We start from the raw sequence: 17,920 nt of genomic DNA on the forward strand, positions 1-17,920 counted from the left end.
GCCTTAGACGGGACACTCAATGAATCCAACCAGTGGAGAGCTATATTCTTCAAGAACGTTGAATTGTCTAGCCAAAATAGAATTCAGATGAGAAGATACAATAAAATTAATATTACAGGCATAAAACTGCTCCTGTAACGTAGCTTTATTACTGTAATATTTTTCAGTAATAAAGTTGCGAATGGAATAGTTACTAAGTTGGCCGACCTGAGAAAGTAATAGTTTTCTTGGAAAATTAGCAGTCCAAAGGTTAATTGTCAATGCCGTGTAAGGTAAGGTAAAGTTATCTGCTCTTTGTTGGGAGCAAAACATAGCAAAATGTAGGCTATGCAGCCTCTGAACCCTGAATTAAATCATGACTGATGTACACTTTAACTCTGTTTACCTGTCTTTGATCTCTATCCCTTGATAATCTTGCCTGATAAAAATCAAAAATTTTCATTGACCCTAATTCCACAACTTTTTGAGAGAGAAAATTCCACATCTCCCTTACTGTATTTCACTCCACAGTTGTCTTGTTCTAATTTCTAAGGTTGTTACGTCTGGTTTTTGATTTCACCATCACAGGGAATAGCTGATATGTTTTGCTCTATTGTATCTTTTTTAAATAGTTCATTAACTCACCCCTTAACTGTCTACACTTAGAGGAATGCAAATCAAATTCATGTAGCCGTCTAACCCTTTAAATTTACACATATTTCTGGTACCTAGTCCAAGGACGTTTTATCAATCCTGAGGCACAGTACCCAGAACTGAATGCAGTCGATCTCCAGGTGAGGTCTGACTAAGGCTTTGTATAAATGAAGCATCTCCTTATTTATTCCCTCCAAAACTCTTAGCAGGCTGCATAGCAACCCCTTAATAATCATGTTAATTCATTTCAAATTTTCATAGAATCTCTACAGTGTAGAAGTAGGCTATTCGGCCCATCAAGCCTGCACTGACAACAATCCCATCCAGACTCTATCCCTGTAACCCCACATGTTTACCCTGCTAATCACCCCAACACTAAGGGGTAATTTAGCATGGCCAATCAACCTGCCCGCACATCTTTTGGAGTGTGGAAGGAAACCAGAGCACCCAGAGGAAACCTATGTAGACATGGGGCGAATGTGCAAATTCCACACACAGTCAGCCAAGGCTGGGATTGAACCTGGTCCCTGGTGCTGAGAGAGAGCAGTGCTAACGACAGTGCCACCGCGTTGTCCATTTCATTATATTTCCTGCAAAACATTTGATTTGGGTTTGACTTTAGAAGTGCCCTGGTTTTAGATCACTGAAGTTCTTATGCATGCTGCTTTAAGGCATAGATTGAGAATTGAAAGATGGATGTTCCAAATATCAAGGGCACCAAACTAACAATATTTGCAGAATGCCTGCTATGAGTCAGACTTGTGGTATTGTTACCAGTAAGTCATTACACAGCTTGAAAACAAAACCCAAGATTTTGAAGCATTTGATGAAGTATGAGGCTACTGTTAATCATTGTAAATTGCCCTTTGAATTTCCACTGACAAAATTTGAAGAGAGGACTTTAAGTCATTCTCAAAACCTTGGCATCCCTGTATCATTGTGTGAAATTGAATGAAATCTAAGCCTTAAGTAGAAGTATTGTAGTTTCACAAAGATAACTCCACTGTATGGGTGGTCTAGAGAGAGACACAAACACATCTGTTTCAGTGTTGCTGGTGTTCCAATGAATGATAGCATGTAGTGGGACGAAGGCAGGTTTTTATCCATATATTCTTAATTTCACCTACATCAGAGGAACAGGATAAAGTTTGTAAGCCAGTCTAATTTGCATTTAGCTGGAGGCTGGCAATGGCTTAATTCAGAGAGTTTTACTCTGTTATCTCCTTTTGATGTTGGAGGTTGGGAATGTGGAAGAATCTCAAGGGTAGTCATTTAACATTAGCTCAATTTAGCTACTTAAAAACATGCACTGTTTTTTGATGAAGAAATGAAGAACTTCTGGTCCATCTCTGGCTTTGAGCCTTTGAGTAGCTTCCTTGTATTGTGACTAGATATCTAAGGTGCTCTATGATATTACACTTCACCCACCTTGTGCAGCTCTGTAACATTCTTTATTGGGCCCTCTCATTTTTTTCATTATTCTTAAGCATTGAGTATGAAAACTAAACTATCAATGCATGTGTTCCATTAATAGAATTGAAAAAGCAAAGGATGAAATTCAAAGGGACTTAATAGTTTTAAGTACATTTTTGAATTTTAATATTCCCAGAAATGTAAAATTACTTATCTAAAACACTACTTACCTGAACTGACAGAGGCTGAGGCAGATACTTCCCATGCCTGTGCTTGCTTTTAAATATGTTCCCTCAATAAATGGTACCATTTATGTGAAGGATGATTAATTTTGGTTTTTACTTTTGTTAAACTCAATCATGTAGGACACTAGGCTGACATCTGTTTCTGCAATCAAACTTCGAAAAGAACGAGGCAAAATGAGCCTTGTATTTAGATGCACTCTAAAATATTCAATCACTGAGACATGTTTAAAGTGCATTTACCGTTGTCATTTTGGCATACAAGCAGCAATGAATTGAATAACCAGCTCATTTTTTTTTTATGGTAGCCGAGGGGAAATGTTGGCAAGAGAGTGCAAATCCTCACTGCCCTTGATCTGAGGAAGCAGAATAGACAAACAGAGTCTTTGATTTAACATCCCATCCAAAGGAACTGTTCCTATGACAGTGCAGCACTTTCTCAGTAATTAAATCAGCCCTGGAAGTGAGGCATGAAAAAGGTTTCAGTTGAAAGCAATAATTCGAGATATGCTTACAAATGTTACCATTCCTTCTCTAGGTATCATAAAAGTCAAGCTATTTATCTGGAATCCAAGGATAACACGAAGATCAGCTGTGTAATTAGCTCAGTTGGAACAAATGAGGTACTGTTTCTTTTTCTAACCAGTGTGTTGCGATGTTTTAACATTCTGGCAGATATTTTAATTTTGGGTATTTTATCTTTAAAGCATAATCTGGTAACTTAACTTAAACATTCACTTTCTCCACCACTGACCCACAGTGGCAGCAATGTGTACCATATACAAGATGCACTGCAGCAACTTATCAAGGCACCTTTGACAGCACTGTCTAAACCTGTGACCTTTTTTCACCTAAAAGGACAAGGGCAGCAGATGCATGGGAATTCCACCAACAAAGTTCTTTTTCAAGCCCCACACCTTCCTGACTTGGAACAATATTACCGTTCCATCAATCAGTGGATCAAAATCCTGCAACACCCTCCCTAACAGCTCTATGGATGTACCTGCCGTAGATGGTCGGTAGTGGTTCAAGACGGCAGCTCACAACCATCTTATCTAAAAGCAGTTAGGGCCGGTGAATAAATGCTGGCCTAGCCGGTGACATCCACATCCTGCGAAAGTATTTTTAAACATCAAAATGATTTACAGTTGGAAAACAAATCTTGAATCTTATTATGTACCTTTAATCCATATAAATAATTACATCAATTTTACAGTCAAAATTCAATAAGACATTTCCCTTATACAGCAAAATCCATAAATAGACTGGTATCACGTTTTTAAAGTCCTCACTTTAATCAATAGATCTTATTTATTTATTAATTGACCTAATTTTATTGACCATTTCCACCTAGTGTTGTTTTAAATATTTCACATCTTTTTCATTTCACATTACTAGGTTTGGAAATAGTTTTGAATGCGTGTAAACTTACTCCACTGTTCAGTTCTTCTATAAAATATATTAATTCAGATTAGCATGACACTTGCTGTTCAGTTTCATTGCTGTTTTGTGATTCAGAAACGCATCTTGATGTAATTGGTATGCAGAGTAGGCTTTCGTAGCAGGATCTTGTTTGCTGGAACAAAACTCTGATGTAATCAGCTGAAATGATTATTGTTGATTACACATAAGAAAGCATCATATTCAGACGCTGATACAATACGTTTTTGAGCTTGATTACTTTGTATGTTTGTGTGAGTTTTTCAATGTAATGATCAAAGTTTAATGCTTCTGTGTTTTCTAACCTATTAAAGTCATTGGGATGAAAATCATGACCAGTGAGCACAGATTTGAAAATCCCTGCCTAGTATCTGTTCCTATTTGCTGTACCAATCTCTGTTGAGAGCTAAAGAAGAGCACACTTGTCTCTTGAGTCAGACAGTTGTGGGTTAAACTCCCAATTCAGAGACTTTAGCATAAAATCTAGGTTGATACTTCAGTGTAGCACCTGGTTTGGTTAAGGCGTTAAATCATGTGTTATCCGGGTACAGTAACATAATGGTGATATTACTGGATCAGTAATGCAGAGGCCTTGACTACTAAACCAGAGGCATGTGTTCAGAAGCTACAATTCTAGCTTGCGAGTTGAATAACTTGTATAGCAATTTTAACATAATCACCTTGAGATGCTGTATTATCAGGATCATTGTTTTAAAAAAAAGAATGACACTGGACCACATAAATAGATATTGGGTCAGATAGCCAAGCTTTGTCAAAGAGAGAGGTTTTATGGAGTGAATTAAAAGAGGAAAGGAAGGTAGAAAGGTTACGAAAGAGTCCAAGTTATGGACCTAGGCGACTGAAAACATGGCCACCAGTGGTGGAGCAATTAAAATTGGTGATGCACAAGAGACCAGAGTAGATGAGGGCAGGTATCTTGGAGGGTTGTGAAGCTGGAGGAGATTACAAGTTAGGGGAGGGGTGAGGTAATAGAAGAATTTAAAGCTAAGGATGAGAATTCTTGTTGCTTGATCAGAAGCCAATGTAGGTCAATGAATATGGGTGATAGGGGAACGAGACTTGCTGCTAGTTAAGATAAGGGCAGCTAGTTCTAGATGATCTGTAGTGTACAGAGGATAGAATGTAGGAAACCTGTCGGGAGTGTGGTGGAATAGTTGTCTAGCGGTAACAAAGACATGATTGAGGATTTGAACAAAGGGTAAGGAGTGACTTGGACATAGTTTGACAATGTTATGGAGGTGGAAATAAATGGACTGGTTTAGTCATGGGAAGAAAATGTGTTCGGAAGCTCATCTTGGGATCAAATGTGACACCTAGGTAGAAACAGACTGTTGCCAGCAAGAGGGCTCAAGTTGATAGTTAGGTACCCGAGTATGAAACTGAGACCCGAAATAATGGTTTCAGTCTTCCTGATATTTAATTGGAGGAAATATTTACTCATTCAGTACTGGATGTTGGACAAACTGTCTGTCTTAGCAACAGTGGAGGAGTCAAGAGTGGTGGCAGTGAGGAAGATATGGATGCCATCAATACACACAAAGAAAAGAATGCCATGCTATCCAATGAACTCACCAAGGCACAACACGTAGATAAGAAATACGAGGGGGATTAGGTAGATAGAAATGGAGCCTCCCATCCAACTAGATAAGAGTGAAGAAGTGTTCAATGAGGCTTAACCGTGTCAAAGGCTGCAGACGGGTTGAGAAGAACCAGAAGGGAAAGTTTACTTCTGTCACACTCGCATAGGAATTCTTGTAATTAAATAAATCTGGATCAAAAAGCTGGTAAAAGTAATGATGACTCTGAATCCAGATTGGGTTATTGGAAAATCTCAACTAGTTCATAATGCCTTTTAGGTTAGGAAACCTGCTATCCTTATTCCAACAGGTCCCCGTGACTCCAGACCTGTATCGGTGTAGTTGATTCTTAGTTGTCCTGAGAAATGGCCCTAGCAAACCACTAAGGTGACTTACTACCTTCTCTTTGAGGGGAGTTAAAGGTGGACAATAAACACTGGTCTTGCCACATCCCAGAAATAAATAATATAGTAGAAAGAGGCCATATTTGCCCTCTGACAGCACTATTCAAAGGCCTGCTGCCTTGACCAATATTTATCCCTCTATCAGTATCACCGAAAACAGAAATAGCACGTCTTTATCTCATTCTTACTTCATGGAGCCTTGTTTTTGAAAATTGATCGCCATGTTTTCCCACATCAGAACAGTGACTTTCTTTTTGGGGATGGCGGGTGGGGGTAATGTGGGGGAAGAGTTTTCATGAACTGACTGGATTTTCCACAGACCTTTAGGAGTTTGCTACAAAAATCTGATGTCTGATTCATTTAAATAGAGCAGATATAAATTGTGCAGAACTACGAAAAAAAATCTAGCGTTTAAATAATAAGGGCTGATGCTTGCAAGTTGAATTGTTGGGAGCAACGTAAGACAGAGTGACAGCAATATTTCATCTCTTAGTAGTTGAACGATACATTGGAAAGTTCAGTTTTATTTTTGAATGTATTAAGTTTTATCTGCGCGTTCTGGGGTTCTTGCATTCCTAGCTATAATATCTTAGAATTTGTTTTTTTACTTGGATGTTCTAATATTCTAGCAATTTTAAAGATTTCATTTTTCTACTGCCAGCTAAATACCCTGGATCTAAGCACGCATGTTCAATTTAAAACAGAAAATGCTGAAAACATTCAGCAACTCTGTTTCTCTCCACAGAGGATGCCATAAGTTAACGTTTCAGAGCTGTGACCTCTCATCAAAGAACTGGGAAAAGTTAGAGAAGTAATAGGTTTTGAGGAAGGATTGGATGGGACAAAGACAAAAGGAAGACCTGTGGTGGCCTGGAGAGTTAGTCTTCCAGCATGGCAAGCAAAGTAGCAAAGAACCAAAAGATGAACCTAGAGCAGCTGTGTTGCTGACTGAAGAAAGAATAAAACATGCAAAGGGAAAGGAAACAAAATGGAGCACAGATGATGATCTGAAGTTGTTGAACTCAGCAGAAGTCCAAAAGTCTATAATGTGCCTAATCATTGAGGTGCTTTTCTTATGTTGAGATGCACTTCAATGAGTTGACCAAGGACATAAATGACACAAAAGCAAAGTGAAGAATTAAAATCAAGTAGAAAAAGTTATCTAATGTTGATTCCAATTTCTACTTTTAGTTTCACAAGATCCACCTGACTTGTTCCTCCCCCTCCTTGACTTCTGTCTCTCTTTCTGGGATTTCTTTTTTTATTCATCTGTGGGATGTGGACGTCACTGGCTGGCCAGCATTTATTGTGCAACCCTGGTTGCCAGAGGATAATTGAGAGTCGGTCATGTTGCTGTGACTCTGGAGTCACATGTAGGCCAGATGAGGCAAATTTCCTTCCCTAAAGGACATGAGTGAATTAGAAGGGTTTTTCTGAAAATTAGCAATGGCTTTATGGTCATCAGTAGATTCGTATTTCCAGATTTTTTAAATTGAATTCAAATTCCACCATCTGCCATGGTGGGATTCAAACGGGCCCCCAGAGCATTAGCTGAGTTTCTGGATTAATAGTCTAGCGATAATACCACTAGGCCTTCGTCTCCGCAGGATCGATCTCAGTTTATATTCCCCTGACTCCCTCAACTTCATTTTCTCACACTCTACACCCTGTATTGATTCCATTCCATTCCATTCTCCCAGTTCTTCCATCTCCATTGCATCTGTTTTGTTGATGCAACCTTCCATTATGTTTTTTTTATATTTATTCGAAGGAAGTAGGCTTTGCTGGCTAGGCCAGCATTCATTATTAATCCCTAATTACCTTTGAGAAGGTGATGGTGAGTTACCTTCTTGAACTGCAGTCCCTGAGTTGTAATTCATCCCCAGTGCTGTTAGGGAGGGTATCTGTGCCCCTGAGTTTTTTTCCCAACTGAGGAATCCACTCTGCTATGGTTGAAAGGCTGTCAACCATATCTGCCACATTTCCCGCACTTCTGCTCTCACCCCTTCCCCTATCTCCTAGAATCACAGTGAGGTTTCCCTTGTCCTTGTTCTCCACCCCACCAGTCTCAGTATTTAACAGATCATTTTCTGCCATTTCTGCTACCTCCAGTGGGAAGTCACCACCAAAAACATCCTTATTACGTAAGGACTGTTCCTTCCGTGACACCCTTCCATCCTGAGTCCAACTCTGTTGAATTTCTGAGTTTTCGCAGTTCTGATGAAGGTTTACAGGCCTGAAGCATTAACTCTGATTCTCCCCACAGATACTGTGATAACCTGCTGAGTGTTTCCAGAATTTTCTGTTTATTTCAAATTTCCAGCGTCCAAAGTATTCTGATTATCCATGTATGCTTAATCTTATGTGATAGCAACTTTTTAAAAAAACTTTTTTAACCTATCAGACATTGTATTTAATTTTAAAACTTTGCATTTTTGGCTTATTCATATCTATTGATCCAGTTGTATTTTTGTTTCTCTCAGATATGGGTGAGGAAGACAAGTGATAGCACAAAGATGCGTATATATCTGGGACAGCTACATAGAGGAGTATTCATTTTACGGAGACGATCTGCTGCCTAGCACTCTTGCCAAAACACGTTGGAGACTGAGACCTTGCTGTTGTCTCTCTGCCCAGAGAGTGAATCCTCCCTGGTTTTTGTATGGAAATCTGTATTAATACAAGCAAACTTAGTGACAGACTGGAGAACGTGTAATTTGAAGACTCTTTCCAATGCCAGTTCTGACGATTGTGTATATTTTTAAGAATAAAATGCGTCTTTTCAAGGATTTTCTTTATTTTCATCATCCTCCAAGATGAAGTTGACCATTCTTTATGGCTGCAAACCGCCAGTTTGTGGATTGTTACATTTATTCTGAACAACAAGATGACAAGCAGTTTTGCTTCATTGCTGGACAATCTGGGAGATCTGAATCTGAACAATTCAGTCACTTTTTTTTGCGAGGAATATGTTTTGTACATGCTGTTTATTTTGTAATAGAATACTTTACCATAGTCACTATTGGACACAGGCCAAAAACATGTATTTTTTTTTTGTTTTAAAAAGTGTATTAAATAACCTTGTTTCTTTGAACAAATCAACCTGAGTTTGTTTTATAGTTTTCTGTAACCTTTAATAAAACTGAAAAAGGTGGTGGAAGCCTGATTTTGGTTAACACTGTGTTATGATCTACATTACCAAGTTGTTCTCTCTTTTTCCTATAAATTAGTATTTCATAGCCTTTAATATTGGAGCAGAATCCAGTCAAATGCTGCTCTAATTTCATTCTATTAACCTGATTGTCGGTGTGCAAACTATATTTTGAAGCTGTCCCTAAGAACACTCATGGTAAATGACAGGTGATTCAATAAGCTTAGAGCTTCCTCTGTTTGGTTTGACTTTCAAGAAGGTTTTGAAATACTTGAAGCATTTTGCTACTGCAGAAACAACATTCGGGAGATTAGATTAAATAAAAAAAACCTTTTGTAAGCACACACAAGTGATCCCTAAAAACTAGTAATGAATGCATTATCTCTGTATAACTGCTGTGCAAAAAGCATCCGTTGGAGCTTTTGCTGTTGCTTCCACTTTCCTTGCTATCATTTAATTCTGCAATTGAATGGAGGCGTTATTGAGTTGGGAAAATCGAATTGTGGGCTTTAGACATTATTTGACAAATAGGATTTAGCAGCAGTATCATCCAAGTAAGACATTTGATGCACGAACCTCATTTTGGGAAATAAACCTAAAGTAAACTTAGTTTTTGTTTTGCTTCAACCTCTAGAAAGAACTTGAAAGCATATTAGCTTTCTTACTAGGATGATACTGCTGCTAATTCCTATTTATCAAAAGCAAAATAATGTTAAGTCTGAAATCATTTGAATTCTCCATGCATGATAAGGGAATTCAATTGATTATATGTCCAACAAAACTTGTTCATTTGGCTGGGTACGTACTCTAAAAGCCCACAGTTTATTACTAGTTGTGTTGCTCAAATTGTTTTTTTTATCAATGTGATGGCATCATTTTCATAAATGTCCATTTAGACTTTTTTTATATGACGTAGGAGATTGGAATTGCTGTACATATATGGCCCATGGTAAACCTTTGAGTTACAGATGCAATTATTGGCAAATAATGGAGGGATACCATGCTACATCAATACAATGAATAATACAATTAAAACTGCAACTGCATTTATTCGTCTTTAGCAATCAAAATAAAAAGTTTTTGCACTGCACATACTATTCTTTACAGTCTATTTTTGACTACAACAAAGGAATTTGTTCTTTATTTTTGAAATGGTGTGTCAAACAAGATGCCTGCTAACTTTGGAGATGTTGCTGTTTTTTAAGTCATTGACATTTTTACTGATGTTTTGTCAGATAAAGGTATCTCAAGAAATTGATATATTGCTTATGAATCCCAAATAATTCAACCAGAACATAATACAATAGTGAATACTTTGCCTATGGGTTTTTTCTAGTTAAAAACTGCATTTTTTCTAAAGTTTAACAATATTACCAACATGTATGAAAAGTTGCCATTTAAGTTTATATCCTTGCATCTAATTTAAATACTGTTCAACCATGTGGGGTTATTGACATAGTGTATTATTTCACTGTGTAGATAAAAATTGAAATGACCATTTTAAAAAATGCCTGCATTAAATAGCGCCTTTCATGTCCTCTGGGCATTCCAAAGTGCTTCACAGCCAAAGTCATTGACTTAAGACATTAAGTCTCTTCTAGTTGCTACTCGGCCTGATCAATGATTTCTGGCTTTTTTGTTTTTTTTTAATTGCTTTTGAAGTATGATCACTGTTGCAAGTAGACAGATGTGGCATGAAATAAATGATGCGGAGGTGCTGACATTGGACTGGGATGGGCACAGAAGTCTTACACCAGATTAAACATGATTCCAAATTAACAGGTTTATTTGGAATCATGAGGTTTTGGAGCACTGCCCCTTCATCCATTCATCCCGCTCCTGAAGGAGCAGCACTCTGAAAGCTCGTGATTCCAAATAAACCAGTTGGACTTCAACCTGATGTTGTGAGACTTCTTACTATGAAATAACTGATCAGTTAATCTGTTTGAAGATGACATTGGTTCAGCGATAGTTGTAAGCCAGGACTCTGAAACTACCCAAACCAAAGCAAAATGCTCCAGATTCTGAAAATGTTTGCTAAAGACAGACTTTTGGAAACACTCAGTACAGGCATCATCTGTGGTGAGAAAAATAGTTAATGCTTCAGACTTTAGGTTTATAACTCAAAATCATCTTTGAATAGTGGGTAAATATGGGTAAATCTCATTTTAATATCTATCTCCAGCAAAACAGGAATTCCTCAGACTAGATTGTGCTGAAGTTCTGAGATAATGCTATCACTGGGTCAAGCTTATGGCACGATGGTTAGCACAGCTGCCTCACAGTGCCAGAAACCTGGGTTCGATTCCCAGCTTGGGTCACTGTGGAGTCTGCATGTTCTCCCTATGCATGTGTTTCTTCTGGGTGCTGTGGTTTCCTTCCACACTCCGAAATATGTATTGGTTAGATGCGTTGGTCATGCTAAACTCTCTCTCTGTACCAGAACAGGTGTCGGAGTATGGCAACTTGGGGATTTTCGCAGTAACTGCAATGTTAATGTAATCCTACTTGTGACAATAATGAATAAACTTTAAACTTGCAATTGTAATGACAATCAACCAGAATTACTACTGCTTGTTCTGGCTATTGATTATGGGGATTTTTTTTATTTCTACAGTTGTACTGGCATTATATTATATTTACAGATTACCTGTACTGCTGTAGATAGCATATAAATTTTGGCTATGATCTATTAGCACCGTTTGTTTAAATGCGGATCTTAATAAGTGCAGAAAAATAAATCCCATCTGTCCCTGGAGTAGTATCAGTTAAATGCCCCAATTTTTGTTGGGCTACTAGTTTCTATTATGTATTTGTGACTAACTAGCGCTGATAAAGCACTCTGAGAAACATGCAGGTGTTCCTGGCACCATTAGTTGGTACCATTAGTCAGTACCAATAAAAATGGTTTAATGTTGCAAGAGTTAGTATATTGAAACACAAGGAAACTGATGCCTGAAGTAGTTCTGTGGCAATTCCAAATACCAGATGGACTGTAGCAATTCAAGGTGACTCTCAACCACCTGCAAGGAAAATTGGGGATAAACAATAAATGCTGGCCATGCTAACAAACTCATCTTGCGAATATATTTTATAAGTCAGTAATTACAAGGTAGAGAACTGCGTGTATTCAGAATTTTTAATTTTAATCAGTATCATTAATACTGATTATTTTGCTCAGTTTTAAAATTCAAATCTGTATGGCATTGTCCCTCCCATTGTCAGCAACCTCCGGCCTTTCGACCCTCTTAAGGAATACATTTCTTTAATTTTGACCTTCTGCCACCTCCACAATTGCTGGCTGTGGTTTAAGCTTTGGATTCCCCCCTCACCCCCCCATAAATTTCTGCTACTTTCCCTGATCATTTACGACCCTGGTTACAGTTGACCTCTTGGTGTTAGTTAGCTCAGTTGACTGGACAGCTGGCTTGTGATGCAGAGCAACGCCAGCAGCATGGGTTCAATTGCTGTCCCAGCTGAGGTTCTTCACGGATGCCTGCCTTCTAAATCTTGTCTCTTGCCTGAGGCATGGTGATCCTTAAGTTAAAATCACCACCAATCAGCTCTCCTCCTCAATCTGGGACAACAACCTTATCTTTAGGGTGGCACACTGGCATTGCTGTTTTACAGCACCAGGGATTCTATGTTCTTTGGTCAAGCTGTTTGTCCCAAACATCTCTCTGGGTCAGTGTCAGTTTTTGTCTAATTACCCTTATGAAGCTCACTTTCCATTGTTAAAGCTGCTATATTGAGGTGCGAGTTGATGCTTTCTTTACTAGGCTGGAATTATGTTTTCAGAAATTACAGTTTATGCTGCATACTATTGAGTATGCAGGATCTTAAGACAGTTTGAATTGTAGACCTTGTTAACCCCTCCATCTGCACTGGACAACACAAATGGGAGGGTAATTCTGAAAACTAGAGAAACTGGGGTTCTTTTTGTTAGAGGAGAGAATGTAAAGAGATGATGTGATATCAAAATTATAAGGGTTTTGATAAAGCAAATGAAAGACAGAAAGACTTGCATACAAAGTGCCTTTCAAGATCCAAAGGACGTCCCAAAGCACTTGATAGCCAGTGGAAAGCTTTGGAAAAGAAGTTGTCACTAATATAGGAAATGGGAAAAACCTACTTCCTTTTGGTCAGTGAAATCTTAACTAGAGGCCGTAAATTTAAGATTGCCAAGAGAATAGAGCTTATGAATATATTTTATACTAATGTTATTGGGATATGTAAAATCCTACCAGAAACAGTGCTAGAGCAGAATTGATAAGCATATTTACAAAACAAATGGTGCAATATTTGAGAAATAAACATTTAAAAAGCAGGGTAATGGGACTGAGTGAATAGTGCTTTTAGACGTTTGATGGAGGATAGGATCTCCTTGTTGTAAAGTTTTTAAAAAGTCCGCACTCAACTGGGTACCATTCAGTATCTCAATCAGCAATGATTTTGATATATATTACCTACTAATGAGGTTGACCCTGACATTTCTGCTTTCAAATTTTTCTAATTTGACAACACCTTATTCATAAATTTGAGAGATTGCAGAAAATATAGGTGGACATTACTTTTAAATCAGTTGGAATATTTTGCACGGAATCACAGAATCATTGTGGTGCAGAAGGGAGGCCATTTAGCCCATTGTTTGTACCAGCTCTCTGAATAAGCAACTCACCTAGTACCTTTCCCAGTAACCCTGGAAAGTCTTCCTTTTCAGATAATTGTGTAAAACCCTTTTGAATGCTTCAATTGAACCTGCCTCTCAGTCTACTAAGGTCTCTTTGCTGCAAAAAAGTTTCCCCTGTGTCACTTATTTTACTAATGCTAATTACTTTCAATCCCTACTCTCTCATTCTCGATCCTTTCACTCGAATGGGACTAGTTCTCCCTACATACTCTGTCCAGATGCCTCATGATTTTGAACACCTCTATCAAATCTCCTCTTGGCCTCCTTGAAGGAAAACAATCCCAACTTTTCCAGTCCATTTTCATAACTGAAGTTCCTTAATTCCTGGAACCATTCTCATGAAACGTTTCTATAGTGCGACGCCAAGAACTGGATGCGATGCTCTAGCTAAGGCTGACCTCGTGACTTTTATGAATTCAACATAACCTTCTTGCTCTTGTACTCTATATGCGGAGATGCCGGCATTGGACTGGGGTAATAGAAGTCTGACAACACCAGGTTAAAGTCCAACCAATTTATTTGATAGTAAACTCACAAGCTTTCGGGGTTTGCCCATTCATCAGGTGAATGGAGAGTTCTGGCCTCAGACAGTAATCTGATTCCGTAATCTGTAAACTGTCTGTGCTGTTATACGCTCTGTCTGAGGCCAGAACTCTCCATTCACCTGACGAAGGGGCAAACCCTGAAAGCTTGTGAGTTTACTATCAAATAAATTGGTTGGACTTTAACCTGGTGTTGTCAGGCTTCTTACTGCTTGTACTCTATACCCATATTAATAAAGCCCAGGACAATATAAGTTTTATTAACTACTCTGTCAGGCTGTCTTGCTGCTTCCAATGATTTATGTAGATCTATGCTGATCCCTCTGCTCCTGTACCCCCTTTAGAGTTATACCCTGTAGCTTATATTATCTGTCCATGTGCTTCCTACAAAAATGGATCACTTTACACTTCTCTATACTGAACTTCAGCAGTGATCACTGATGATGTTTAACTTGATTGCATCTTTCAGTTTCAAAACAGCAGCTCCTGGTAAAAATTGTTGAATGAATTCAAAATCGTTGGTTGGAAGAAAAGGGTCAACAGTAAATCTTTGAAAGACAGGGTATCCTTAATGTGCAATTACTTTAAATGACAATGAAACACGCTAATCTAATCGAGGAGATCGCATTTGTCTTGATTCAGAATAAGTAATTAGGATTAATGGAGCTTTGAACCAGACGGCATGGGGGTATGTTAAACAGCCCAAACTGACAGATCATAATTGTCTTTCTTGATGTTTATAGATTGTCAATGTGCATGCTGCTTACCTGCCTCTAAGACAAAGTTTCAACTTGTTTTATGATTATAAATATCTCATATGTTCAAGCTATATAGCTTTGTTTAACTGCGGCATGTGCTGGCAAAATGCAGCTTTATGTATGCGCTTGTAAATCCTGCAAAGATGTTATTGGTCCATTAGGAAATGCAGATCAATGCTTCTTAAAAGCATTCCTTTTATCTCTGGTTGTGCAGGAAGCTTTTAAGTGACCTCATAGATGTTTTCTTTATTCAAACCTCCCATTGTCTTTCCTGTATTTCGGGAAGATTTCATTATGAAATTTTAAAATAGGAAGGAACTTGTTACAACATTAATTGTACAACCCTTTTCCATAGCTGCAATTTAAAAGTTTGGCTTTTTTTTTTGAAAAAGAATTTTCTTCAGGGGAAACATTTCAATTGAATCAGTTACTTAGGCAGTGTCATAATTATGGGTTCTCTGTGTTGCATGTTCTTTATGGTGGCTCATTGATGAGATAGGACACAGAACACTACAGCACAAACAGGGCCTTCGGCCCACAAGTTGCGCCGATCATATCCCTACCTACCAGGCCTATCTATAACACTCAATCCCATTAAATCCATTAGATCTCAAGGCTTGGGCATTTAAACATAAATGCATTTATTAATAGGCTTTACGTATTTATAGTTCCAAGTGTAGCCTTGCATGGTGTCACTCACCAGGTAGGATAGCTACTTAGTTCTGTTCTAGACTGTTCTCTGACCACGTGACTGCAGTCATCACACTGGCTGGTGCTACTCAGCAGCCCATATTAACCCTTGCTCTGCTGAGCACCTTTCATAATGCATGCAGACACATCCTCACAACCCCTCTACTTTTCAAAAACATTCCTCCTTCCTAACAGAGAACGCAAGACAATGTTTTTTTCCCTATCAGAATACAAAATGGTCTTATGTCTTGGCAGTTCTTTGACATCTGGGCCTGTCATGTGTGAAGGAATTGTAGTAGTACTCAGTTCTATAAGCACTGCACTGCTTAGTTTCTTCTATAAATTTCTTCTTCAAGCTTGAATTCTCCTGATTCAATTCTCACTGGACTGCTTTTTATTTTCTAGTTGCTTTGCATAGAGTTCAGTTTATTTGCATTGTCTCATGAAGTTCTCATTCTCCTTAACTTCATTTTGCACATTTTTGCAACTAATTTTCTGCTAAGTTTGAAATCAAATGAAATGGCAGACAGCAATGTCTTTTCTGAAACTTTAATTCTTTTTGCTGGTTCCTCGATGTTCAATAATTTCTAGATTCTCCTGAGGGAAATCATGTTCTCACTGGACATCTACATTTCAAAAATGGATCCTGCCTTTCCACGTGTCTTAATATCAACCGAACCCTTCTGGCTTCACCCTGGGCCAGGTCTGACTTTGGTGAAGTGTTGACTTCTTTCTATTCTATATTTTTCTCACTGCCTGCCATTTGGTGCCCTCCATCTGGGGTGGTTTGTCGTCGGTCATTTGGTGTCTTTTTCATTGCCCTCATTTTGTTCATTGCTTCCCCCCCTGCCCCCTCACCTTCTGGGGTCTTTCATTGCCCCCTCACCTTCTGGGGTCTTTCATTGCACCCCACCCACCCTTACTCTGGGGTCTTCCATTGCCCTCTTTGTGGGAATGTCTGTTTCCCCATTTTTGTGGTCTTTCTTGTCTTTGGACCTTTTATTGAGAGTTGCCACCTTCTCCAATTTTCCCATCCGTAGTCCATTTGTTTCTCGTGATTGTCACTTTGACTGTGTGTCCACTTTAAATGTGTTACCTCTTGATAAATGTATTGCTACTTTAAGACTTCCACCTTTTTTTCACTGTTGTTAGCAGCTGATGGTTGTGTCTGTGTTTCTCCAAACCCGATGGTGTTTTGGCAGGAATGTGGTTGCTCTTTCTGAATTTTTAAAATATTTTTCCTTTTCAAAAGGAAGGTAATCGCAGTGATCTCAGCTTTTTTTAATCTTTCCTGGTTGTTTGGAGAGGTTTTTTTTTGAATGAGCTATTATTTTGGTTCTATTGGGGCATTTTTTTTACACTTAACTGTGGCACCACTTTCTGCGGCTCTGTTTTTTTTTAAACTTGCGGAAACTTTTTTTTACTAAGTTTTTTTAAAATTTAAAGCCACAGTTCTTCCAGCGACCCTCTCCGCATGGTTATTTTTTCTTTCGACTTTAATTAGGCTGGAATTTTACCTCCCATCCACTATGGGAATTCAAGCGCGCGAGGGGCAGATAATGGGAAGGTCTGTTGACCTTGAGAGTTAAAGTTTATTTATTAGTCACAACTAAGTTTGTATTAATAAAGCAATGAAGTTGCTGTGAAAATCCCCTAGTTGCCACACTTTAGGCCTTGTTCTCTCTCTCTCACTCACACACACAGACACACGCCAACACGAGCATGTAGTTTATATGTTTCTGGGAGGACTAGCTGCTTTCCTGTGTAATTTATGATGAGTGAAAATAACGGAGCTGACTTTCACAAAGTGTGATAGGATCATGTTCCAGGAAATGCCAACTGTATACTTCTGAATACTTTATCGTTTGAGGTATGGCACGAACGATCAAAATGTTAAGTGTTTAGCATTCTGGTGAAGCAGGATTAAAAGGAATTAATAATTAGAATTGACATAGTTCAGTCTGCGTTTTTAAAATCATGCATGCTGAATTTATTTGTACGTAAGTGCACAGATTTTGTGTTATTAAATATCAAAATTTGAGGCACGTGGGGAAGCAGAGTTGCTTGGAGGTTTAGCAGTGCCTGGATTTCAGGCAGAGGAGCTGGGACCACCAGTGGTGGGGTGTAATGACAGTTTGACAAGTCTGCATAAGCAGATGCAATTTTTTTATTATCTTACGTTAAAATGCCTCTGAATCTGGCCAGCTTTAGGCAATGTGATGTCTTTACGCTCCTGCAGATTTTACATCATTATGTGCAGTATGAAACTGCAAAGCTGTTCTTAAAAAAAAATCTTCAACTGACGTCTTAAGCTGACCTGTCCCCTACCTATTCCCCCCTGCGTTCTCAATTATTGATT

The 17,920-nt window shown here is 38.5% G+C and overlaps 1 protein-coding gene across 1 annotated transcript in view; it reads left to right on the forward strand.

The window, feature by feature from the left end:
* Positions 1 to 8,832, forward strand: part of suds3 (SDS3 homolog, SIN3A corepressor complex component) — a 59,397-nt gene extending 50,565 nt beyond the window's left edge. The window contains exons 11-12 of the mRNA XM_080208423.1: positions 2,827 to 2,911; positions 8,214 to 8,832. Of these exons, the coding sequence (XP_080064549.1) occupies positions 2,827 to 2,911; positions 8,214 to 8,312 (184 nt within the window). The 3' untranslated portion in view covers positions 8,313 to 8,832. The remainder of the gene's footprint in view (positions 1 to 2,826; positions 2,912 to 8,213) is intronic.
* The last annotated feature ends 9,088 nt before the right edge of the window (positions 8,833 to 17,920 follow it).

The sequence above is a fragment of the Carcharhinus amblyrhynchos genome, chromosome 20 (genome assembly GCF_965287045.1).
Source record: "Carcharhinus amblyrhynchos chromosome 20, sCarAmb.v2.hapA, whole genome shotgun sequence".
In the NCBI taxonomy this organism is placed as follows: domain Eukaryota; kingdom Metazoa; phylum Chordata; class Chondrichthyes; order Carcharhiniformes; family Carcharhinidae; genus Carcharhinus; species Carcharhinus amblyrhynchos.